At 55.7% G+C, this 21,996-nt stretch overlaps 10 protein-coding genes across 10 annotated transcripts; 4 read left to right on the forward strand and 6 right to left on the reverse strand.

Moving 5' to 3' along the window:
* Nucleotides 1–63: 63 nt before the first annotated feature.
* On the reverse strand, nt 64–1,718 carry BO86DRAFT_362120 (uncharacterized protein; the record flags this gene model as incomplete). Its single annotated transcript, XM_025669894.1, has 3 exons — nt 64–835; nt 1,073–1,487; nt 1,566–1,718. 3 exons carry the CDS (start codon nt 1,716–1,718, stop codon nt 249–251), a joined length of 1,155 nt encoding a protein of 384 aa, XP_025527796.1. The 3' UTR covers nt 64–248.
* A 2,501-nt stretch (nt 1,719–4,219) lies between these two features.
* On the forward strand, nt 4,220–6,721 carry flbB. The gene is made up of 6 exons (XM_025672063.1): nt 4,220–4,351; nt 4,477–4,797; nt 5,035–5,115; nt 5,177–5,264; nt 5,320–5,862; nt 5,913–6,721. Exons 2-6 carry the CDS (start codon nt 4,716–4,718, stop codon nt 6,367–6,369), a joined length of 1,251 nt encoding a protein of 416 aa, XP_025527797.1. The 5' UTR covers nt 4,220–4,351; nt 4,477–4,715; the 3' UTR covers nt 6,370–6,721.
* A 35-nt stretch (nt 6,722–6,756) lies between these two features.
* On the reverse strand, nt 6,757–7,696 carry BO86DRAFT_409778 (Zn(II)2Cys6 transcription factor domain-containing protein; the record flags this gene model as incomplete). The annotated part of the gene is made up of 2 exons (XM_025674437.1): nt 7,505–7,696; nt 6,757–7,218 (listed from the first exon to the last, which is right to left on the reverse strand). Exons 1-2 carry the CDS (start codon nt 7,580–7,582, stop codon nt 6,757–6,759), a joined length of 540 nt encoding a protein of 179 aa, XP_025527798.1. The 5' UTR covers nt 7,583–7,696.
* A 772-nt stretch (nt 7,697–8,468) lies between these two features.
* On the forward strand, nt 8,469–11,404 carry BO86DRAFT_409779 (UDP-Glycosyltransferase/glycogen phosphorylase; the record flags this gene model as incomplete). Its single annotated transcript, XM_025674438.1, has 4 exons — nt 8,469–9,106; nt 9,162–9,797; nt 9,848–10,240; nt 10,296–11,404. 4 exons carry the CDS (start codon nt 8,469–8,471, stop codon nt 11,371–11,373), a joined length of 2,745 nt encoding a protein of 914 aa, XP_025527799.1. The 3' UTR covers nt 11,374–11,404.
* Nucleotides 11,405–11,582: 178 nt separating this feature from the next.
* On the reverse strand, nt 11,583–13,758 carry BO86DRAFT_362130 (eukaryotic translation initiation factor 3 subunit D). Its single transcript, XM_025669895.1, has 2 exons — nt 13,430–13,758; nt 11,583–13,318 (listed from the first exon to the last, which is right to left on the reverse strand). The coding sequence occupies exons 1-2, from the start codon at nt 13,635–13,637 to the stop codon at nt 11,724–11,726; spliced, it is 1,803 nt and encodes a 600-aa protein (XP_025527800.1). The 5' UTR covers nt 13,638–13,758; the 3' UTR covers nt 11,583–11,723.
* A 238-nt stretch (nt 13,759–13,996) lies between these two features.
* Nucleotides 13,997–14,861, forward strand: BO86DRAFT_90965 (uncharacterized protein). Its single transcript, XM_025677783.1, has 3 exons — nt 13,997–14,051; nt 14,114–14,503; nt 14,578–14,861. Exons 2-3 carry the CDS (start codon nt 14,320–14,322, stop codon nt 14,757–14,759), a joined length of 366 nt encoding a protein of 121 aa, XP_025527801.1. The 5' UTR covers nt 13,997–14,051; nt 14,114–14,319; the 3' UTR covers nt 14,760–14,861.
* BO86DRAFT_90960 (hydrophobin family protein) lies at nt 14,862–15,679 on the forward strand. Its single transcript, XM_025677782.1, has 3 exons — nt 14,862–15,282; nt 15,337–15,398; nt 15,450–15,679. The coding sequence occupies exons 1-3, from the start codon at nt 15,003–15,005 to the stop codon at nt 15,489–15,491; spliced, it is 384 nt and encodes a 127-aa protein (XP_025527802.1). The 5' UTR covers nt 14,862–15,002; the 3' UTR covers nt 15,492–15,679.
* BO86DRAFT_409782 (cytochrome P450) lies at nt 15,453–17,857 on the reverse strand. Its single transcript, XM_025674439.1, has 7 exons — nt 17,628–17,857; nt 17,440–17,569; nt 17,174–17,365; nt 16,896–17,047; nt 16,575–16,831; nt 16,237–16,511; nt 15,453–16,110 (listed from the first exon to the last, which is right to left on the reverse strand). Exons 1-7 carry the CDS (start codon nt 17,818–17,820, stop codon nt 15,648–15,650), a joined length of 1,662 nt encoding a protein of 553 aa, XP_025527803.1. The 5' UTR covers nt 17,821–17,857; the 3' UTR covers nt 15,453–15,647.
* A 446-nt stretch (nt 17,858–18,303) lies between these two features.
* Nucleotides 18,304–19,235, reverse strand: BO86DRAFT_312681 (alpha/beta-hydrolase; the record flags this gene model as incomplete). Its single annotated transcript, XM_025667965.1, has 3 exons — nt 18,304–18,506; nt 18,631–19,077; nt 19,148–19,235. The coding sequence occupies 3 exons, from the start codon at nt 19,233–19,235 to the stop codon at nt 18,304–18,306; spliced, it is 738 nt and encodes a 245-aa protein (XP_025527804.1).
* Nucleotides 19,236–19,830: 595 nt separating this feature from the next.
* On the reverse strand, nt 19,831–21,977 carry BO86DRAFT_362139 (GMC family oxidoreductase; the record flags this gene model as incomplete). Its single annotated transcript, XM_025669896.1, has 7 exons — nt 19,831–19,908; nt 19,969–20,132; nt 20,185–20,521; nt 20,580–21,371; nt 21,443–21,713; nt 21,798–21,879; nt 21,932–21,977. The coding sequence occupies 7 exons, from the start codon at nt 21,975–21,977 to the stop codon at nt 19,864–19,866; spliced, it is 1,737 nt and encodes a 578-aa protein (XP_025527805.1). The 3' UTR covers nt 19,831–19,863.
* Between the last annotated feature and the right edge of the window lie 19 nt (nt 21,978–21,996).

Raw genomic sequence — 21,996 nt, forward strand, 5'->3', positions numbered from 1 at the left:
GAATGCTTGGGAGGAAGGGATTGAATGCCGCGAAAAGAGGCGGGTCATCTGCCATTCAACGTCGGGAGAACCACTGCGTGCTTGTGCTTATAGTATCTTCGAGCTCGGATTGAAACGAATGTTAACTAGAATTGGGTATCGAGTGAAAGAAATCTATATACTGAAAGTAGGTGTGTAGCCAACGTAGCCAATTAGTCCAAGAAAGTACTATTCCCTGGCCAGGTTTTGCTACAGAACCACGTGGGAAGCTACGGCATCTCTATGATAACCTCATCACCTCCGTCGCGCCACTGCGCCCCCATCCGTCGGATCCGTCGCTCACTAGCCAGAAACAGGAGCAGATATATATGCGAGGCAATCTCCCCCCACGCGTAGATTTTGAGCGTCAAGCGCTGCGTTTCTACCGCCGCTGCACCGGACAGTGACTGGAGGGGATCGACGGTTGATGGTTTGGGTGGTTGCAATTGGCTTGGTGGCTGCGCAGCCTCGAGAATGCACCACACGCCCCAACCTGCACGACCCTCCTTGTTGATGAAATCAGACAGAAAGTTCCAGAAGCGGGTGAAGACGGAGAGGTCCCAGATTGTACTGGTGTTGATGGGATTGCCGTGGGGCACAGCTTGTGATGGCGAGGATTCGGATGGAACGAGAGTAATGTGGAGAAACCAGTATCCTCGTTCGAGAGGATTCAGATCTCGAGCTTGTCTGACGGGGGTATACGTTCGTCCTGAGCGGAGACGCGTGGCTAGCATCGCGAGGGTTGGCGTGATGTGAGTTTTGAAGGGTGATCTGGAGACTGGGGGCAATGGCGGGTGGATTTTGAGGGGCGTCGTTACTAGGGCGTTTTTCGTAGAGGGCGTGTCGTGGCAAGGGGTATCAAGTGCAAAAGAGAGATTAGGACCGGGTGGTGTAGATTGTGCGTGTTCATGCAACGGTTGATTATAACTTGGTTTGTTCTGGGTTCCGGGCAGATGCTCGTCATCTCCCTGTTTTCCAGATATACCAGGCGGACTGACTCGGTTCCGCTTCGCTGGGCGAACGTCTGTTATAGGTGGTAGATTATATTTGCGACGTGATACAGATACAGGAGACTCTGTCTCCTTCAGGGCGTGATCGGGTTGTGGTCGCACGGGCGGAGCTTCAGGTCGGACGCAGTCCAGAGAGCTGGTATGCTCTTTTCTCTCCGGTATTGGAGAGTTTACCCCGCTTCGCTTCGCTGTATGTACATCGGTTTTAGGTGGCGACGATCTGTGGGCGCGTACGGTGGCAGGGGCGGGGGAATCGATCTCTTGCAAGGCGAGGATGTCCTGCTGAACTTGTTCGGGTTGCGAGTCTGGAACCACACTAATGGGGGTTCCGAGAGAATCGGCGACGAGCAGGGTTCTTTGGCCAGGTGAAAAGGCCACGGCCAAGGCTGGTATTGTTTCTGGTTGCCGGTGAGGTCTATGCGAAGAGCCAGTGTGAAGCGCTCGATTATCATCATCCGCCTCACCACCATTGGTGCTCGCGGTCGATCCTACTGCCGCCGACGAGGCGGTCGCTTGTGCACTGTCGGCAGTGTTCACCTCATCTGTATGGTCATTGTCCGATCGCAAGGTGATCACTTGGCGGGTGGAGGCCTGGAATGCGAGGATGGCCTCGACTTGAGCCCGATAGCGTGCATCGTCACGGACGGTCCCGGGGGCGGAGATGTGAATGAGGACTTCGGAGTCGGGCATGGCATCGGAGAGGCAATGGACAGAATCCCTGCGCGCACATGGTGGATCACCCTTTGACTTTCAATCCCTAAACCTTCTTGTCTGGTCAAGGTGAAGGGCTGAGGATGGGGTGAAGCTGAAAGTGGATGAGGGGCAAAGGCCGGGCGGAGAAAGAGCTGAGCGTCTCGCCGCCTGCCTGTCCCGGCCAGATTGTAAGCCTTAGGCCGTCGATCGCGTTTCAATAGTTCCGGCACATGCGCATCTCCAAATTTCCTTCAAGTTATCAAAATCCACTCAACTGCACCTGGGCAAGATAGACAATTCCGGGATCCGGGACAGCTCGGTCGGTATTGTCTCGGCTTTTTCTTTCAGTCCGACAGACCATTCAACTAACTCCATCGAGTGACCATCTACCGACGATCGTCATTATCGTTTGCCGATTGTTCAACCTAGAGCTTCGGGGATTGCCTCAAGGGCATTTCTAATGCTCACAAATCCTAATCAGTGGTTTCTTCATACTCGCTGAGTGCGATATAAGGTTTGCCTGCCACAGCATAGTCTATAACTAGTGTATTGGTGCGATCTGCGAACGCAACGTGTTGCTGGGTGGTTACTGGAACGGTTACCTTCGTTGCTACTTGCACTACGCAGTATGCTTGGGAGAGGTTGACCCGAAGCGCTACCGCCCTAAACGCAATTGCGAATCACAGATGATTCGAACTATCTGGCTTTCGCAAGGCGCCTTGACGATTAGCTTTGACCACCACACGGTCCGGGATCATTCAGGCTTCAGGATGCGAGCATGCGCGAACACAACCGGCGCTATTAGAAGGTGCTGGTGACAGATGTGAAAGCATCAGTATTGCCGCAGCCACAGAGACGTGACACAACAGCTGCCCCCATTGGCCCGTACGGACAAACCATCCACGAACCGCGATGTACCTGAAAAGGCCGGCAGAGGAGAGTTTTCGGTGGATGTGGGCTTACGTCGGACCCAATAATGGCGCAGCTCCGTCGGAGCGTTGGGAATCGTACCATAACAATCAAACAAAGTGTGCGGTTCCTGCCACTAAGGGAGCCCAACGGATACTAGCACCACTTTGGACCGGGCCACTAGATTGATAGACTGAGGGCTTTCTTTGCACGGTGGAGCTGATGGGTCTGATGAAGGTAAACAATCCGGAGTGGAGAGAGACAATGGAAGAGTGGGAACATGAAACAGAGTCAAGAAATATTGTGTAGTATGATACTTCCCGCTTAGTCGAGGGAAAGGAAAAGATGGACAGAGGCGCAGCAGAGACTGCGCTCAACGAAAAGTCTTAATCAGAGTCAGAGCGGACGCGTTGATGTTGCACAGGCGTCCCGGAATTTCTGAGATGTCAAGCCGGCTGCGTCCCCGATTGACAAGCGAGGCAAGCAAACGTTCCACAGCAGACGACAGGTGGGCTGTAGCACCGGCTCAGAGACGATCGATCCAACCAACAAACCCACTGCGACGCTGGAAAGGAGACGATCGATCCAATTGTTATTGACATGACCTAGAAGAGTATCTTTGCGACCGTGGAGCTATTGACGCCTTTCATCTTGAAAACTAAAGAATTGCTGGGCCGTTGCGGTCGGTTAAAGATAGTGAGTGAAGCCTTGGAAGCCTGGGAAGCCTGGGAAGGACTAGCCGCCGCCTATCGATAATGACCAGTTGCCCGTTTTTTTCCCTCTCCCTTTGGCCGATCGAACCCACTTTCCTGCTCCACTTGGCGTTTTGCTTTTCGTACAATGTACGAATACGCTGCAGGAGAGTCGAAGGAACTGAAGCTTTAACCAATTTCAGCAGTCGAATCACAACACGCACAGAACTTGACGGGTGGAAATGCCGAGACAAGATCGGATCTGGTGTGCTACGAGCCTACGGAGGATTCCTTCAAGTAGACCTATAATGCAATTGCTATTGTCCGTTGGACTGATCAAATCGGGAGGGTAGATAGTAAAACAATTGGAAGGAAAAGGGAAATGTCAAGAGATGCACAGTTATGTACGAGTATGTATGTACTGTGTACTGTACAAAATCAGCTGGCCTGAGCTCCTTAGTAGGCTTGTAGCTAGTCTCTGTACCTAGTCCAGTATTATCCTCCATCACTCTAATGGTCCCCGGCACTTCCCCGACAGAACATGCATGGATTTGAAGAAGGCGTGGGGAACAGCCTAGGTAAGAAGAGCTTATGAAGTGAGACCTTTCATATCCCGAGTCCACCTTTCATCATCATCTTCATCATCATCATCATCATCGCCTTCTTAAGTCTTGATCACTGTAGTGAGAACCAATCACTCTGCTTGAGATTCATTTCCATTCAGTCCAGGCCAGGCCAGTCCCAGCAGCTCTGTCACTCTTGCCACTACTAACTAATTAGTAGTTATCCATTATCCGATTTCTCCCCCTCCCCCCTCCTCTTACTCTTTCTCTCTCCTTGTCTCTCTTGCACTCGCCTCTCTCCTCCCATCTTCTAATTCTTTACATTCATTCACAACGATTGCATTCCTCCCCTCATCTGCTCTTCTGCCGTACTGATTAGGTGCTCGTGGTGATTGAGTGCTCTTCCATACCTCACAATCCCGGAGATCCACCCAACAGGGAAACACAGCCGACTGTCCATCCATCGGTAGGTACTGTACAGTCCAACTCCATGCGTGGTAGAATCGGAGCTTTAAACGCTTGGACGACGGCCAGCATCCACCCGCTTCTCAACCCAGCGCCGCGATTTTTTAAGGCTGACAAACGGTCCAGATGGGCCAGCTTGGAGTTGTTTTAGGTTCATACTCGATCTATTCTATCTTTCGGTTGTCGGTCTACTTTCTGACCTCCTACTTCCCTACTTCTCTGCGCCTCTTCTTCCCACCACTGCACAACCACCTCTATCGACGGTCATCTCCTCGTCCACCGCACACGCACCCTCTCACTCTTCTATCCTGACTGCGCCGGTCGCATCTACGCTTCATTCTTCATTCTTCTCTGCGACAACCACCATGGCCTCGATGAATGGTGGCCCCATGCCATTGGACCTCACAAACGCAAATCGTCAGACACTTCCGCCAGATGGTTCACAGAGTAAGTTCACTCTCGTCTTTCTCTGAGATCATTATTCCAAGATTTGCCTCTTCCTCGGCCTTTTTGGGGTCCAGATGCTCGATGGTCCGTGACCCGCCTTCCCGTGGTTCGCGCTGGGGAAGTCAGTGTGGTATTGGCTCTGATTCAAAAGTCTCGACTGTCTCGCACTCTTTCCGCTTTCCGTATCCCGTATCTCGTATCTCGACTGCGTCGCGTATCTAACTTGCGACTCAATAGGTCAACCCGGATCTCGACCTTCTACCATCGGCGTCGATTTTCTCAAGTTCTTTGGTGGTACGCAGAAGAAAGTCACGCGAGGTGTGTGAACCCACGGTCCGGTCCGTTTACCTTATCAGCTCTAATTTTTCCTCCGCGTTAGATGGGCAACCGGCGAAACGACGAGGCCCGAAGCCGGATAGCAAACCGGCCATGACCCGACGACAGGAACTGAATCGCCAGGCCCAGAGGTACGTAATTGGTCCACCTGGGTAATCATTATCTGTATACAAACGGTTGGCGCAGAACCCATCGGGAACGTAAGGAACAGTATATCCGCTCGCTGGAGACGGAAGTGTCCCGGTTGCGAGAGGCCTACACGCAGGAGATCTCGGCGGCCAATCTAACGGTCGTGCAACATCGAGACATGGTGCAAACGCTTTCAGACGAGAACACTATCCTGAAAGAGATCCTCGTGGCCCATGGTATCAATTTCGAGCCGGAACTCGAACGTCGCAAGGCGGAACGCGGGAGCATGGGCTATCATTCGAGTCCTTTTGCCAGTAGCAGTGTCGCCTCGCAGCCGAGCAACGTCGCCCCTAACGGAGGTGCCGTATACACCACGCCGCCGACGACGGTCTCTGCCAGCTTGAGTCCGAGTACCCATGGAGTCGAGCAGATTGATGTATCGCCTGTTCAGGAGCTGGCGCCGCCGCAATCAGCCTATCAGGCTGCTCCCTGTGACGCCTTGGCCACTCTCGATCAGATCGCTCCCGCCAGCCGCGCCCCGATCCAGCTACCCGGCATCTTCGAGGCGGATCCTCAGCTACAAATTGATTTCATCTTGACGTAAGTGTGGTCTCTTGGTGACCGATCCAATGCGACTGACGCTGATCTAGATTGGAATCCCCCTGTCGAGAACACACCGACTACCTCTGCCGCCGATCGATCACCGAGGCAGACGATGAAGACATGCCGTTCTCAGGGCATGCGCTGATGGCCACCTGTCCACCTCCCAGCTACATCGCCACGACGACGAACGAGCAAACCTACCCACACAAGACGTACGACCTGCCGCACGTCAATTTGACCACGCTCCTCAATCTCAGTCGACAATTGGTGACGGAGGGGCAGATCACGCCCATCATGGCGCTGCAATGCCTCAAGAATCACCAACTCTATGGTCGGCTGACTCGGGAAGACGTCAAAATCATCGTCGAAACTCTCAATACCAAGGTCCGCTGCTATGGTTTTGGGGCCGTGGTGGAAGATTTTGAGCTTATGGATTGCCTGACCAGTGTGCTGGATACGAAAGCCGAGCAGCATGTCTGCAATCCTGGCGATGATCTATCCTAATTATGACGGGCACTGATGAGCAAAAGTACTACCGGAGTCCAGGGTCTCTCTTTCCCGCCCCTCTTGTTTCCCCTTTCTCCTTTCCCTTCTTCCAACGACATTGTACATAATCGGCAGTGATCTGTCACGGTTCCTGTTTCTGTTCCGTTCGACGCCAGCCTGACATGCGCCTGGCCTCCCCATTCCGTGGTCTCGTCCCACCTCTCTGTTTTTTGTCGGCGGGTGGCTGCGTAATGGGAGCTGCTGTGTTCGAACTCAGCCCGCACCACCACGCCCTGTACAACCAACTGTGCAACACTGAAGATGTCCTGTAACGCAATGTGATGATGACTACTAAATATATGCAATATTTTCTATTTTCTCTGGGCAGACTGACCACCGCTTCTATCAATCCAGGACCACCACGCCGTCTTCTAAGCCGGACCCCATCCCCAATTCCACCCCCTGAGCAATGTCCCCCAAGGGATCTCCTCTCCGAACCCTTCGGATAACTTCCTCTACGGTCGCACCCGTTCCCCATCTCAAAGCCGCATACACCACCTCCAGCTCGGCCAAGTGGTCCTCTTCCTGCCGTGACGGGGCCCCGCTTCCGATCTCGTTTTCGATCGAGGCATACCGTTCTTCCTGCTCGCTGTCTGACTCTGTGGATGCCTGCTGATCCTCAACCTCCAAGATCTCGAGCCCCCGGGCTATGCCCAGCTGATCGCGTAATTGGTTCGCCCGGCTTCGGAGGCCCGCGATCAGCTCGGCTTGAGCAATGGCTTGACGATCGGTATCTGGAGCAGCGTATTTGCATTCTTGTGGGGTGTTGCGTGCCACGCATGTGGCGCAGGGGGTGAGGCGGTTGCACTGGGGTCGTTGATGTTAGGTTTATGAGGTGTTTTTCGGAGAGTATCTCTTTGGTGCTAAACTGGTGGGATGTTGTGGGGTTTCTATGTTGTTTGATGAAACTACAGGGGGGTGTACTGATAATTTGAAGGAAACTGATAAACCCGGGGGTCCCTTAACGGTAGATGGGTAGATTTGGTTTTCCTTGGGGAGCGGAGAGGAATTGAGTTGGATAAGAGGTAAGGATACTTATATACCTGAAAAACAAAGTAGGGGAAAGGGGGAAAGGAAATAGAGAGAAACATACTTTCACTTTACGGGCGCGACAGGGAAGACATGAAGCAGTGGGACGAGGCTTGGACCGATGGGAGATTTGTTCAGGCATTGTGTTTGTCACCGTCTACTGCAGTGGTGAGTGGTGAAGACAAACTAGAGGAAGGGGAAAGAGAGGAAGTGAATTGACTTCAAAATGAGGAAACGGAGTAAAGAAGAGAAGAAGAAGAAGAAGAAGAAGAAGAAGAAGAAGAAGAAGAAGAAGAAGAAGAAAGTTCAAGCTGGTTGTAGATCTTTTGGAGGGATTCTTATTCTGGCTGGGCTGGAGGCGGGGAAAGGCAAAGAAAGAGCTTCCATTAGCGCCATGACTAACGGGGCTAGACTCCCTTCTTTACTCTCTCTCTTACACACTTTCCCCTATCCTCTCATCAGCTTCTTCGGCTTCATACTCTGCTTTTCTAATTTTTGGTTCCCCCTTGGCAAAACTCTCAAGGTACACACACGTTCTCTGGCGGTCTCAAACCTTCTTAATCTTTTTATACCCCGGTCTTGGCCCAGGGCTGAATGAAGCAAGCTGCATTCCCTCTTTCTGGGGATGATCTCCCCGACATCCAGCGGTCTCGGGTAGATCTACCAGGGGTCCGGAGATTAGTAGGTACTCCATCCCCTATGTACAGTACAGCACTTCCTAACACTAGTGTTGCTGTATATCTTAGCTTCACACTTCCTTTGCTTGTTCCCTTGCTCAAATTTAAGCTCACATCATGCGAGTGCTACCCCTCCTCTCCCCTGCACTATGGCATTCCCCTCACTATCCCACTATCCCTTGAAACAAGAGAGCATTCCTCCCTGTTGTCAACCTTGCGTCCAAGCCAGGCACCTCCTTGATTGACAGTCCCCATTTATATCCCCATGTGCTCCAACTTCCGCCCAGAACGTGTCGTCTGTTCTACATGCAGCACATGCAGTGAGACCGCACGCACGTACACTCACCCACCATGAAGAAGTCCCGGACCTCCAGAAAACAAGCGCCTGTTTTGCGGCGTCGCAGTACTCGCAAGAAGACTCCATCCCCACCGCAATCACCGCTACCAACACAGAGGCCTCGCGTGTTATTTCTTGCCAACAGTGAACATGGTCAGACGAACCTGATTCTCGCATTATCCCATGAATTGCTGGTGCGAGGCGACACCGACGTGCACATCGCCTCGTTTCCGACCTTGAAACCACGCATCGAGAAGCTGCTTGTAGATAACAACCTCGACAGCGACCGAGTTCGATCACGCATTCATTTTCACCCTATCAACGGCCCTTCGAACAGTGAGGCCTTTGCACGCACAGGAAAGCGTACGATCTGCCACCCTCCCGGTTATAAAGGCGCATTGAAGGGGTTCAAATCCCTGTTCGAGGAAATTTGGGCCTGGAATGAGGAAGAGTATCTTCAGGTGTATGACAGCTGTCTTGAGATAGTCCAGGCTATCGAACCGAGCGTTGTCCTCGTCGACTGCTTTTTCCCCCAAGGACGAGACGCGGCCTATAATGCGGGTCACCAGGCTATCGTTCTTTATACGACCTCCTTGTCACATGTGGTGTATGGGCTCCAGCCTTTCGCTGGATGGGCGTGGAAATTTCCCTTGTAATTTACTATGCTATCCCCAAGGAACCAATGCAGGTAGCTGACTGTGCACTAGGCCAGGGACCGACTTTCCTTATCCACTTCCGTGGAGCCTTGTGCCTTCCAACACCAGGGCCGCCATGGATGTTGCCAATCTCTACCGCCGTAGCGGCCGTCAACGACAGATTCGTGAATGGCGGAAGCGACATGGTATCCAGGGCCGATTCCCTTTTGCGGATTCGTGGCGACCCGACCGATTCCATCTGGCTCCGGGTCTGAAAGAGCTGGATTGGCCGATGGAGGTCCCCGAGAATGTCCTCCCCTGTGGTCCCATTCTATTGCCCGTTGCACCTGTCAAGACGCAGGATCCGGAGCTGCATCGGTGGCTCCACCAGGCACCCACAATCTTGATCAACCTGGGGACCTTGTATGCGCCGGATCCAGTGATGGCTAGGAATATTGCTTCAGGCGTGAGGAGTTTTCTGGGCTCACGGACGGATAAGCTCCAGGTGCTGTGGAAGCTTCCAAAGCATGCACACGATTGCGCGCATGTTTTTGAAGAGGCGGAGGAAATTTTGGCTGCTGAGATCCAAGACGACCGGGTGCGCATTCAGTCATGGTTTCAGGTGGAGCCATTGGCAATGTTGCAGACAGGGCAGATTGTCTGCTCCGTACATCATGGTGGTGCCAACTCATGGTACGAGGCTATTCAGTAAGTTTCACTCTTCCAGTTAGCAGAGTAGAGATAGTAATACGTTTCAGGTCTGGCATACCTCACGTCGTCCTTCCAGGTTGGCAAGACTGTTATGAAAATGCTGTGCGTACAGAGTGGCTCAAAATCGGCGTGTACGCAAACAAAACAGCTGCCCCAGCAGTGGATGCAGATGAGTTCGGCCGGGCTCTGATCAAGGTCGTTGGCAATGTCACAATGCAGGCCAAGGCAAAGGAATTATCTGCACTTTGCTGCAAAAGAGAAGGTCGGGTTGTAGGTGCCGAGAAGATCGCTGAGTTGGCATACCACCCGGAGAGAATGGCTTTACCGATCCCGGAAGTCAATCAACATCCGAAGGACAAGCTGCGCACGATCAGGAATAAGTTTGGAGGTGTTCTAGAGACCGTCAATCGTCCTCATTTGGACAAATATGCAACCTCAACGTGAGTCTTCTCTCCTGCATTTGCTCCAAAATGCACTCCTAACCGCAAGAACCAGAGTTTATGCCTCTGCCAGCACACTCTTCGTCGCCCTTACAACAAACACTTCCCTCCTCCTTCCTATTCTCGGCTACGCTCTCCTAATCCTCGTCCTTCTCCCATCTCTTCCCATCCCGCTTCTCATTCGCATCTTGTATCCGGTCTACGTCCTCCTGATAACCTACTTCCCTCCCACCTCTCTCCCCTCTTTTCCTTCCCCGTCGTCCGCCGTCCGAAACTCTCCTCTTTGGACCCTCTATACCAACTATTTCCCTCTCAAGCTTTATCGCAGCACCCCCTTGGCTCCTTATCAAAAGTACATATTCGGGTACCACCCCCACGGAATTTCCATCCGCGGTGCCATCGGCGCCCTCGCCACCAAAGGCGCCGGCTTCGACACGCTGTTCCCCGGTCTCAATCACACTCTCTTGGTGTCGGACAAAGTCCTTCGCGCCCCATTGCTGCGTGAGTACGCTCTCTCGCTGGGTATCGGCAGCGTCAGTCGCGCGTCATGCATTAAGTTACTCTCATCCGGCGGCCACGACGGCAACGGACTGGGACAGGCGATCACCATCTGCGTGGGTGGCGATCGCGAGGCGCGCATCGCCCGTCCTGGCCGCATGGATTTGGTGCTGGGGGTGCGCAGGGGGTTCATTCGCGTTGCGATCGAGATGGGGGCGAGCCTAGTGCCGGTGGTGGCGTTCGGAGAGAACGAGGTCTTTGACGTGGCGTATCCCGAGGACGGTGGTGCGAACAGGAGTGAGGCAACGTCGAGCCACCGGGACGGCGAAGGCGAGGAGCAGCAGGAAGGTGTCCGTGGAGGCTTGTTCGCGGCAGGTGCAAAAGCCTGGAAGGCTGTCACTGGCAAGTCGACACGTGTGATCAGCGGCCGATGGGGGGTGACGGTCCCGTTTCGCAAGCCGATCCATGTGGTCGTCGGGAAACCGATCCCGGTAAAGGAGCAGCGGTATGTGCAGGACGAGGCTTACGTGGAGGAAGTTCATCGGATGTATGTGGAAGAGTTGCGGCAGTTGTGGGAGGAATGGAGGGATGTCTTCGGGGTGAAGAAAGCGGTGCGGTTTGAGATCGTGCATTGATTTTATTAGTGGTGTGTTGGGCGTCCTTCTCCTTGGGGCATCATGCAGTAGGGTTCGAGGAATGGAATGACAAAAAGTTACATAGCTATGACATGCTTGATATTGGTTAATACTACAGTGTTTCCTTGACTTGCGCTTGTGTATGCAGCGCTTGTGCATGCAACAATGAACGGAGTAGGTGTACGAGACTAGATATGTCTAAAGGGTGAATTACGAGGTAATGAAATAAGTCTTCAAGCATGATAGTCGTTCATAAACCTAAGAACTTTTGACAGGACGACGGAAAAAAAAAAAACCACAGCGAACCAAATTCATGACTAGGATATCTGATGAGGATAAACCCCCAAAATCTACTCCTCATCCTCCTCGGCAGCCTCCTGCTCCTCGGCGGCGACCTCCTCATCCTCCTCGAAGGTGGTGGGGGGCACGCTGTAGAGACGGAGGACGGGGCGGTTGGGGTCCTTGATGAGGACGTACTTCTTGACCTTGTCCTCGTCCTCGTCGGCGTCGAGGGCGCGGATGCGGTCGACGATAGTGCGGACGATGCCCCAGCCGTTGCCGAGGTTGAGGTTCATCTGGGTGGCGAGGTCGCGGGGCTTGTAGCCGACGACGCCGAGGACGACGTGGGCGGCGGCGGAGCGGGGGTTGGCGCGGGAGACGAAGCCGAGCTTCATGGCGTCGGCCTTGGCGAGGATGGCCTGGGTGGTCCAGCGGGCGAGCTTGGAGGAGTTGTTCTTCATCTCGGTGGCGACGACGGCACCGCGCTGGGACCAGAGCTTGGAGCGCCAGTCGAGGGCGCCGCCGGAGCCCTGGGCCTTGCTGTCGAACTCGTTGAGGGCCTTGACGACCAGCTGCTGGTCCTCGCCGCCGGTGGGGTTCTTCATGATGGCGTCGATCTCCGTGCGCACGATCATGTGCACGGGCTCCTGGCCCTCGTCGCGCTCCAGCGACAGGTCGAAGCGCCGGTACTTGTAGCCCTTGGAGGCCAGGGGCTCGGTCTCCTCGGCCGCGTTGTAGAAGGGGTTGGGGTGCGCCAGCTCGACCTTGCTCTCGTCGGACTCGACCACCGTCTGCAGGGCGAAGTTGTGGTTGATGAAGGTGGCCTCGAGGGCGAGGGCGCTGGGGGTGTTGATCGCGGCGCCCTCCTGCTTGCTGGCGGCGGCGGCGGTGGCGGCGGACGAGTCGGCCAGCTCGAGCGGCGCGTCGGCCGCGTTCTCGTTGACCGTCACCAGGTCCAGGGAGGCGCCGTCGCGCTTGTCGAAGTAGATCTTGCCGCCCTGGTGGACGATGACCAGATCCCACGAGTAGACGCTGCGGGGCGCGCACATCAGCGTCGACAGGATGTCGGCCGACGCGAACACGGTCGCCTCGTTCTTCTCGGCCAGCTCCTGGATGACCGGGTCCTGCGAGGTCGTGACGTTGTACGCGGCGCGGTCGAGCGCCTGCAGGCGGCGCTCGGCGTTCTTGACCGGCGCCTTGTCGTACGACCGGTCGTAGTAGTACATGAATCCGTACGAGTCGACCTCCTCGCCCTCGGGCGCCTCCATGTTCAGCTTCGACAGACGGCTGAAGTCCACCTCCTCCAGCATCGTCCAGTCGGGCCGCACGGCCACCGACGCCTCACGGGTCCGCTGCGGCTTGTCGTAGTCCTTCCATCCGAAGCGACGGCCCCGGTTGCCCCGCCCGCCGCTGCGGTTGTCGTAGTACCGGTCCCCGCCGGCGCCGCCCCGGCCACCGGCACCACCGCCCACGCGCTGGAAGCCCGCACGTCCGCCACGCTGGGCGCCGCCGCGCTGGGCCCGGCCGCGGAACACCGTGCCGCCGCCGCGGCCGAAGGTGCGCTTCGTCGAGCTGCGGGTGTTGTCAACCACGGAGAAGGAGGATTCGTCTTCGGCGACGGCCACGGAGAACAGGCTGGAGGATCCAGCGCCGTAGACTTGCTGGTCTGGAGGTTTGAGAGTGGGTGTTAGTTTTGTGGTCCACACGATACTTCCCCTTTTTCTTTGTCTCTGTTGCAGAGAGGGGAGATACGCAACGGAGGAAGTGTGCAACGTACCTCTGAAGTTACGGTTGTAAGCCTGACGACCGCCCCGGTTGGCGTCCTTGGACTCGGCCGTCCAGTCGGCCATGCGGCCCAGCTTGTCACCCTTGGAGAAAGGAGCGTAGGGGACGCCGTCGAGCATGTTGTCGGCGGCGGAGGCGGGGCCCCAGGTGTCGTCGGCCGGCAGGGCGGCGACGATGTCGGCGATAGAGATGGGAGCCATGATTATGCGTATAGCTCTGTGTGGGGGGGAGAAGATTCAAAAAGGGGAGATGACAGAAATAGACGACCCAGCGAGATAGGAGAGGTGGTGGTCTGGGGGAGGGGCTGGTCGGTCAACGGATATTGAAACGAGATCGACTTTGCCAATTCGAGGGAATTTTTGTGTCGCGAGTTTGTGGCGGGTGGAGGCTTGGCATGTGGCTGGTGGGGCTGGCACCGCCACGGTGGACTTGTGTACATTGGGTGTGTCCTGATGAGTCATTATTGTGCATAATGGGTATAGCTTATCGGGCTGCTATCAGCGCTTGTGCCGTCCACAATGCTTGTGCCTCCATGTTGTCTCTCAAATGTACGGAGTAGGCTATACTGCTATACTGCTATTTGTCATGCTCGAACAGCTCAATACGTTATCTACGTGAGTATGTGTAATTATCACCCCAAGCATTTGAGATGAGTTCCATGCTGATAACGATGCAGATCCTTGTTCGGGGATCGTCGCGGAGTCGAGATGCGTCCGCCAAACCCAGCGGAGTTGGGGATGATGCGTTATAATCTCAAGATGCTCAGTGATCGACTATCAGGATTATTGGTCCGACTCAATAGCTCTCTATCTACCTCAGTATCCCTGTGATAAGCGAGGTTGCTCGATACTCAAACTTTCTGGAGCTGCAGCTAAGTTAATTATGCATGACCGCATCCGAAATTGGTGCATACCATTAAGACTAGTCTTCTTGTTCAGCAAAGATCGTCGACACTCTGATCGTTTCAAGGATACTATACACTACTGTCACCTCACAAGCAGCGCAGATCCAAGTCTGCAGCACCGCTCACACGCATTGTTAACATTCTCCTCGATGTTCAGCTACTGTGGGTACGCCCACTGATTTGGTACCAGACAAACGCTCGGTCCGGGTGGCTGATAAGACAGGGACGGATGACAGGCCCGATGCCTCTCGCCTCAATTTTGAGATTGCCTTTTACCTGGACCCTCGGTACCTGCAGCATGGCCCTCTCTGCCAGGTCTCGCCGTCCATCCTGGATCGACTGTGAAAGTTGCGTTGCCACCACTGCAATGGCCGGCCTCTGTCCTCGGCGAATTGTTCTTTGCATGGAGAATTGTTGAGGACTGGATTTTGAGACTGCTTCCATCCGGATGTCCGACTGCGATAACGGAGGATATTGTATTCCAGTTATTGAGATGCTGTATACCAAGGTGGTTCTCCCGAGTCGCAGTCCTCCTCTGAAGATAAATAGCACGGTCTATCCTAGCTCCCAAGACTTCAACACAATCGAATTACAAGCCTCGCTCACAGCAAGCCATCCATCTTTATAACCACACAACCAAACCACAACCCCAACCGCAACCATGAAGTTCTCCCTCACCGTCTCTATCCTGGCCGTCGCCGGCCTCGTCGCCGCCGTGCCCGCCCCCCAATCCGACACGCAGACCCTCGAGAACCAAGTCAAGGGCGTCGCCGCTCAGACCACCTCTACCACGAGCGAGAGCACGGTCGACCAGTCGCAGTGCATCGCCCCGGTGCTGTGCTGCGGAACCTTGACCACTCCCTTGGACCCGCTCCTGGACCCCATCCTCGCGGATCTGGACATCAACGCTGGCAGCATTGTCGGCTCCGTTGGTCTTCTCTGTACGTCCTTTGCCACTTAATTTGTCATTGTCGATGCTAACGCTATGGGTATAGGCAAGCCTTACGACACCACCTGCACAACGAAGCCGCAGTGCTGCTCCGAGGTGAACCTCTTGGTGAGTCTTTCCTATCACAACTCAGTGACGAAGTATACTGACATGCAGTAGAACGGCGTTTTGGCACTGGGTTGCTCTGCCCTGGAGCAATAAACTCCATTTCCACCCGGAGTCCGCAGGATGCATGTTACATACAATAATACCGGGGGAATCTTACCCCTCACATCTGTTCTTTCGTATAATAGCCAATGAGATATACCTTAATCAACCCAACCTCGCCCCTACCTCTTCACTCACCCGCTTATCAAACTAATAAGACAACCCCACCAACTCCCCCGAATGACTCTTCTCAAAAGGAAACACCCTCTCCACCTCCCTCACCAACGCAGCATGCGCCTCACTCCTGGCCTCGATCCTCAACCCCGCCGGCACGACCGGATGACTGATCACGCCCGGCAGAAACTCAGGCTTCCAGTCTGCGTTCTCCGGCCCCTGAATGCGAAACACCGTTAGCGCCTGCGCAATCGTCAGGTACACATTCGCATCCGCCAGGGTCCGCCCGGGGCAGACTCTCCGCCCGAACCCGAAGACCAGGAGGTGGGGGTCTCGTTGGACGTCAGTAGTAGTAGTAGCAGCAGCACCACCACCATCACCACCACCACCATCACCACCACCACCACCACCACCATTGGTCACAGTAGCAGCAGGCAGGAACCGCTCCGGCCTAAACGCCTCCGGATCAGGATACACATCGGGATCGTGGGTGAACGCCCTACCCATCCCCCGCATTAGCATACGAAACCCATGCACCCACCAACCCACCACACCCTTTCTCTAGTCTTCCCTCCCAACTCTCAAACGCCCCCAGCCAAGGAAAAGGGGGGAAAAAAAAACATACCAGATATTCGCCAGAACCGACGCCCCCTTCGGGATCCAATACCCCTCATACTCATCCTCCTGGGTCACCACATGCGAGAGATCCATCGGCACGACGGGATGCCACCGGAAGACCTCCTTGATGAGGGCATTGATGTAGGGCAGGTTCTCGCGGTCGGCGAAGGTGGGCAGCCGTGCCGCCGCGCCGAGGACCATGTCCAGTTCGGCCTGGGCTTTGCGCTGCACGGCCGGGAAGAGGGCCATGGCGAGGAAGAAGGTGGCCATGGAGGAGACGGTCTTTACCCCCTAGCTTTAGAAACCGGGGCTGGTAAGTTCTAGGGATGGGGAAATTGAACGTACGGTATCCGCCCCGCCGGCATACAGCGAGGCCGCCGACCATTTGACCGTGACCTCAGCCTCGGAGCCGCGGGGCAGGGGCAGCGCGGGCTGGTGCAGCAGCAGGTTGGACAGGAAGGACGGCGTGTATTCTGTGTCGTGGTGCATCTGGTGCTGCACGAACGCGTAGGGGAGGTCGCTGAAGGCCGTGACGGTCTTGTTGTACCCGCGCGCGGTGCGGATGAAGCTGGCCCCGGGGAAGCAGGCGGGGAGGTGTCTCACTAACCCCACAGGTGATCAGAACATCCACACCAAGCCATAACGTCAAGGAGAAGGGCCACGCACAGAACGGGAGATAATCCACCAAGTACGTCGCCGGCAGCATCGCCACCGAGAAGTCCTCCATCGCGCGGTCGGCCAGCTCGACCAGCGGGTCCCGGCCGTGCGGCTCGACCGTATACCCGTATCCGATCTTGAGGATGATGGCGCCGGTTTCTCTGGCGCTCGGGTTTAGTGGCCTTTTCTTTTTGTTTTTTGTTTTTTTTGGTCCGTTGGAAGCCGCGTGTTATAAAGGCAGTAGCCTATGTTTAGGGGGGAAAGGGGTTGGGGGGTTGCTAGCTCACTTGCGAATATGCTCCATCAACCGCCCCGGCGCCTCCAGCACGCGCATCAGAAACCTCCCCACCTCCGCGGTCTGCACCGCGTCGAACCGGGCCACCGACTTGTTCGACCCGATCTCCTGGTGCAGGTTCTTGCGCGTGGCACGGAGGCGCTCGGTGCTTTTCACGGAGCCGAGCACGTTGTGCCAGCCGGACCTGGTTTCGCGTGCCAGTCAGCTCGATGGATTGGGGCAGGTGGAACTGCAAGCGGAAAGCAGGGAAGCACGCACATCTCGGCGAAGTTCTGCTGCGGGCGGGAGGAGTAGATCGCCGAGCGCTTCTCCAGCAGCTCGACTGCGTGGCGCGCCTCGTTGAGGATGATGATGGTTTGGCCGAGGACGCTGAGGGAGCTGATGGGGCCTTTTTTTTGGGTGTCAGGATGGAGTGGGGCGGTTTTGTGAGCAGGAGGTAGACGTACCGTACAGCTCCTTATGCTTGAGCCAATGTTTCCAGTCCTGTTGGCCGGGACGAGGGAGGTCGTTCAGATTGCCGATGATGGGTTGGCGGGGAGGGCCCGGAGGTAGAGGTGGGTGCTTTTTCCGCGATGTTAGGGTTGTGGTGGTTAGGTAGCCTGCTAGGAGGAGGAGGGCGGCGAGGAGAGCGGAGAGCATGGTGTGGGATAATCAAAGTGATGTGTTGGAATGATCGATTCATGGCTATGCTAGGGGGAAGAACGGTTGTCTTATATCATATTGCTCATATCATTCATGTGAAATCATTGAAAGAGGGGTTCTGCAGCTGAGAACTTATTGCAGACTGAATCCTCCGACCGGTGGGCTTGATTGGTGTGCACGGCGTGACCGTGCATGAGGGTGACCAGGGTGTGCGGTCCGGATGAGGATATCATCGGCAGCTACTGACATAGATTAAGGCCGTTGCTGCGCAATATGATTGGCTTGGGGGGCATGCTGCTGTAGAGAAGTAGTCAATGAACTTAGTAATGTGAGGATCGTTGATGGTTGATCTGGTAGTTCTACTATTTCCTGAGTTGACGATAACAGCAAGGCCTCATCCTCGGAAGATAATTCCAGTCCAGCCTTGGCATCCATCCATTTCCTCCAGGCTATCTACCTTCTGCAATCCCCAAATCCAAATCACAAATACTCCTTAAACCACGCCACCGCCTGCGCAAACGCCTGCTCCTTCGCAAACCGCGCCCGCGGCACCTTGGGATCCCCGCGCACCGCAAACCCATGCTCCACGTCGGAGTACACACTAATCTGCCAGGCCTGATCCTTCTTGCCCAGGATCTCCTCGCTCTCGCGTCTCTTCTCCGCAGGGAAGATCGGATCATGTTCTGTTCGGGAGAGCACCATCTCATTAGCACGCGTCTCTCGCCTCGCCAATTTCTCGTCTGCCTCAAGGCTCTCCCCCCACCCTCACCACCCCAAACCCGAAAACAAGGGAAAAAAAAAACTCACGAGCAGCAGCAATACACAACGGCCCCTCCACGCCCGCCAACTCCTCCGGCGTCATCATCGTCGGATGCGCCGTAAACCCCGCATCCAGCCCGCGTTCCGCCCCGGACTTCAGAAACCGGGCGACATACTTCCCGCCGAAACAATACCCGACCCCGCCGACCCGCTCACACCCCAATGTCGAGCGAATATACGTGAGGACGGTGTGGATGGTGGGATCGGTGTGCTGCGGCTGGTGGCCCTTTGCCCACTCCATGATCTGGAAGCCCTCGGGGCGGTTGAGGGGGACGCTGTCGCCGGCGAAGAGGTCGGGCATGACCACGACATAACCGGCGGCGGCGAACTGGTCGGCGATGAGTTGGGCGTTCACGAAGCGGTGGCCGATTACGTCGGTGAGGAGAAGGATGGCTTTTTTCGTTGCGGTGGCGGGGTGGGTGATGTAGGTTGAGACTGTTGGGGATTCAGCATCTTGGTCTTAGGGGGGTTAAAGTAAAAGGGAGGGGCGGGGGAGGGGGCTTACTGTTCTCAATGTCTTGGATTGTACCCTTGGGTTCGCCTTCGTGGAGGGTACCCGTTATGCAGCATGTTGAGAGGTTGTGGGAGGTCATCTTGGGGGGGGGTTGGGGATTGAGGAGAGTAAAGTGATAATGGTCTTCAGGGAGGAGTTGAGGAGGAGGTGGAGATATAAGTACCACAAAAACAAGGAGGGGCAGATGAGGCTCGGGGTTATCTTGCCAATGAATCCCTGTTACCTCCGGAGGATTCATACCCTATGTCCGAATTGGGGGATTAGCGGCGTGGTTAGCGCCCGGCTGGACGGACATAACATTAACAGCTCCCACTGGCATGGAGATAAGAAGCTTTGCTTGGGAAATCTTACTCTCTCTCTAGCGCAACGTAGTGTATATCGGGGAATCTGACATCGGTATCGTTTGCGGTTAGTCCCGCGATGGCGGGTTGCGCGCCGTGGACCGCCGTGGGCCGGCCGAGGTTGCGGGCCGGTGGCTCGTGTTGCTTCGAGCTGTATACGTGACATCTCTTACCTCTGGAAATACAGGGAAGCAGAGATTCGTTCCTATAACCCAAGAAAGCAAGAAACAATAAGTTCAATGTGAAATATGACAGGGATTAGAACATGCTATATACTATGAAACAGAAAGCGACCAACATGTACACATTATCATTAAACAAGACGCAGTCGACGGCTCCACCAACCCTAGCAGACTGACTATCTCCTCACTGATAGAGACTCGGGTACGCAGCCTTGACCATATCCGCACCCTAAAGCAGTCAGCATCAATTCATAAGGTAATTCCTCGGGATCATGGGATCAGTACTCACCTTCTCTCCAATCATATACACCGCGTTCTGGATGCGACAGTCCGGAATGATCGGGATGATCGATGCATCGATCACCCGAAGACGTTTGACGCCATGCACGCGCAATTCCGAGTCCACCACACCCTGCTCAATGGACTGGGAAAGCCGGGCGGTACCACACGGGTCTATTCACGCGTTAGCCAGGGGTCCATTCACACGGTGCAAAAAATGACTCACGATATCCAGTCTGCGAGTGCTCGAGAATCATCTTCTTCATCGCCTCGTCCGAGTGGCGCGGCATGGGCCAGGGGTAATCCTCCCCGATCACGTCCTTCATGCCCTCGCCGTGCATCAGGATCTCGTCCACGAACCGGACCCCCTCTCTCAGCGCGAGGATGTCGAGATCGTTCGAGAAGAAGTTCAGGTTGATGTTGGGCTGGTCGCGCGGGTCGGCGGAGTTCAGCTTCACCTCGCCGTTGCGGGAGAGCGGGCGGAGAAGGTCGACGATGACAGTCAACCAGTCCCCCTCCGTGGGCACGGGGAAGTGCCATTGGAAGGCATCGGAGAACATGGGCTTCGCCAATTGTTAGAATATCGCTTCCACAAGGTTTATCTCCGGCAAGAATACGTACCACGAAGTCGATCTCAAAATGCGGCTGTCCCTCAGGGCCGAACGGGTCCTTGCCACCGTTCTGCTCCTTCGCTTCCCGATATTCCTTGTATTTTTCCAGGCGGTCGTCAATGCGAGGTAGGCCGACCAGCTCCAGCAGACCGCTGCTGTAAGGGCCCTGCCTGCTCTCGCGGTACTTCTGCACGGCGGCGGTGTGCGCCGGCCCCGCACGGAGCAGATGGCTATCCAGCCCCATGCCCTCCTTCAGACGGAACACATGCGGCATGATCGGGTGGTCGAGGAGGTTCTGGCCGACGTGCTCCGAGGGGACCACGGGCTCGATGCCATGGCGCACGAGTTCCTTCTTGAGGCCAATGCCCGACAGCATCAGCAGCTTGGGGGTCTCGAAGACGCCGCACGCGACAATGACTTCCCGCTTGGCCTCGATGATGATCTCCGACCCGTCCGGTCCCAGCACGGTGACGCTCACGGCGGTATCACCCTCGAAATTGATCTTCTTGGCGATGCACGAGGGCATGATGACCACGTTGGTCTTGCCGGTCAGGTACGCGCCACTGGACGATCGCTCGCCCTGGTAGATGCTGGTGACGCAGTGCGTGAGCCCCTCCATCTTTCCGGAGTAGATGTCCTCGCTGACGGGCTGGCCCGCGCTGGTCCAGGCCGTGGTGAGTGCGTCGCGGAAGGGCCGCAGCTCGGGGACGAGGTCCGCGTGCGAGACGTGCACCGGTCCGTCGCGGCCGATCTTGGCCAGCTCGTTGGGATACAGGTTTTCATCATCGTGGTATGTCGCTGGCTGTTGCAGATTCACGATTTCTTGTTGGTCGCCATCATTATAGCTACTGATGAAGGGGGGGAACTTCGCACCTTGCTGAAATACTCCTTGCACCCATCCCACGTCCACGACGGCCCTCCGTACTCGGACCACGCGTCAAAGGTGCCCTTGCTCCCCGGGATCCAGGTGTAGTAGTTCAAGCAGCTACTGCCTCCGAGGACCTTGCCGCGGGTGTTGGGCTTCTCGGCGCGCTCGTAGGAAGGCCTGTTGATCATGGTCGTCTTGTAGGCCCAGTCATGCTTGCTGCCGCGCAGGTCGAAGGCGGTAGCTGGGGTGGTGATTGTCTCGATGTCTTGCGGGTTTCTATCGCCTCGTTTGCTTTAGTCGAATGTTCTGGTCGTACTGTGCTTGGCTTGGGGGGGGGGGGGGGGACGGGGGATCACATACGCGATACCCGCTTCGATTACCAGAACCCGGACCTCGGGGTTCTCGGCCAGTCGACCGGCCACCACATTGCCGGCAGTACCTCCTAGTCGGATGTCAGAGAAAGACTCGCCAAGGAAGGGATGAGTGCAACATACCGCCGACAACCACAAAATCGAAGCTATCCGCGCTAGGAACCGTCATTATGCTCGTTGCAAGAGGG

Source organism: Aspergillus japonicus (assembly GCF_003184785.1).
Source record: "Aspergillus japonicus CBS 114.51 unplaced genomic scaffold BO86scaffold_23, whole genome shotgun sequence".
NCBI classification, from domain to species: Eukaryota; Fungi; Ascomycota; class Eurotiomycetes; order Eurotiales; family Aspergillaceae; genus Aspergillus; species Aspergillus japonicus.

Excerpts from the sequence above, each read along its gene's own strand:
- BO86DRAFT_362130 (XM_025669895.1), bottom strand. The coding sequence starts at position 13,637 with ATGGCTCCCATCTCTATCGCCGACATCGTCGCCGCCCTGCCGGCCGAC. Across the intron at positions 13,319-13,429 it reads TTACAACCGTAACTTCAGAG|ACCAGCAAGTCTACGGCGCT; the intron begins GTACGTTGCACA and ends TCAAACCTCCAG.
- BO86DRAFT_90960 (XM_025677782.1), top strand. The coding sequence starts at position 15,003 with ATGAAGTTCTCCCTCACCGTCTCTATCCTGGCCGTCGCCGGCCTCGTC. Across the intron at positions 15,283-15,336 it reads CGGCTCCGTTGGTCTTCTCT|GCAAGCCTTACGACACCACC; the intron begins GTACGTCCTTTG and ends CTATGGGTATAG. Across the intron at positions 15,399-15,449 it reads GCTCCGAGGTGAACCTCTTG|AACGGCGTTTTGGCACTGGG; the intron begins GTGAGTCTTTCC and ends GACATGCAGTAG.
- BO86DRAFT_90965 (XM_025677783.1), top strand. The coding sequence starts at position 14,320 with ATGCATGACCGCATCCGAAATTGGTGCATACCATTAAGACTAGTCTTC. Across the intron at positions 14,504-14,577 it reads CTCCTCGATGTTCAGCTACT|GCCCGATGCCTCTCGCCTCA; the intron begins GTGGGTACGCCC and ends GACGGATGACAG.
- BO86DRAFT_409782 (XM_025674439.1), bottom strand. The coding sequence starts at position 17,820 with ATGCTCTCCGCTCTCCTCGCCGCCCTCCTCCTCCTAGCAGGCTACCTA. Across the intron at positions 16,832-16,895 it reads GGTGGATTATCTCCCGTTCT|TGAGACACCTCCCCGCCTGC; the intron begins GTGCGTGGCCCT and ends CTGTGGGGTTAG. Across the intron at positions 16,111-16,236 it reads TCGGTTCTGGCGAATATCTG|GGCGTTCACCCACGATCCCG; the intron begins GTATGTTTTTTT and ends GGGGATGGGTAG.
- flbB (XM_025672063.1), top strand. The coding sequence starts at position 4,716 with ATGGCCTCGATGAATGGTGGCCCCATGCCATTGGACCTCACAAACGCA. Across the intron at positions 4,798-5,034 it reads TCCGCCAGATGGTTCACAGA|GTCAACCCGGATCTCGACCT; the intron begins GTAAGTTCACTC and ends GCGACTCAATAG. Across the intron at positions 5,863-5,912 it reads CAAATTGATTTCATCTTGAC|ATTGGAATCCCCCTGTCGAG; the intron begins GTAAGTGTGGTC and ends ACGCTGATCTAG.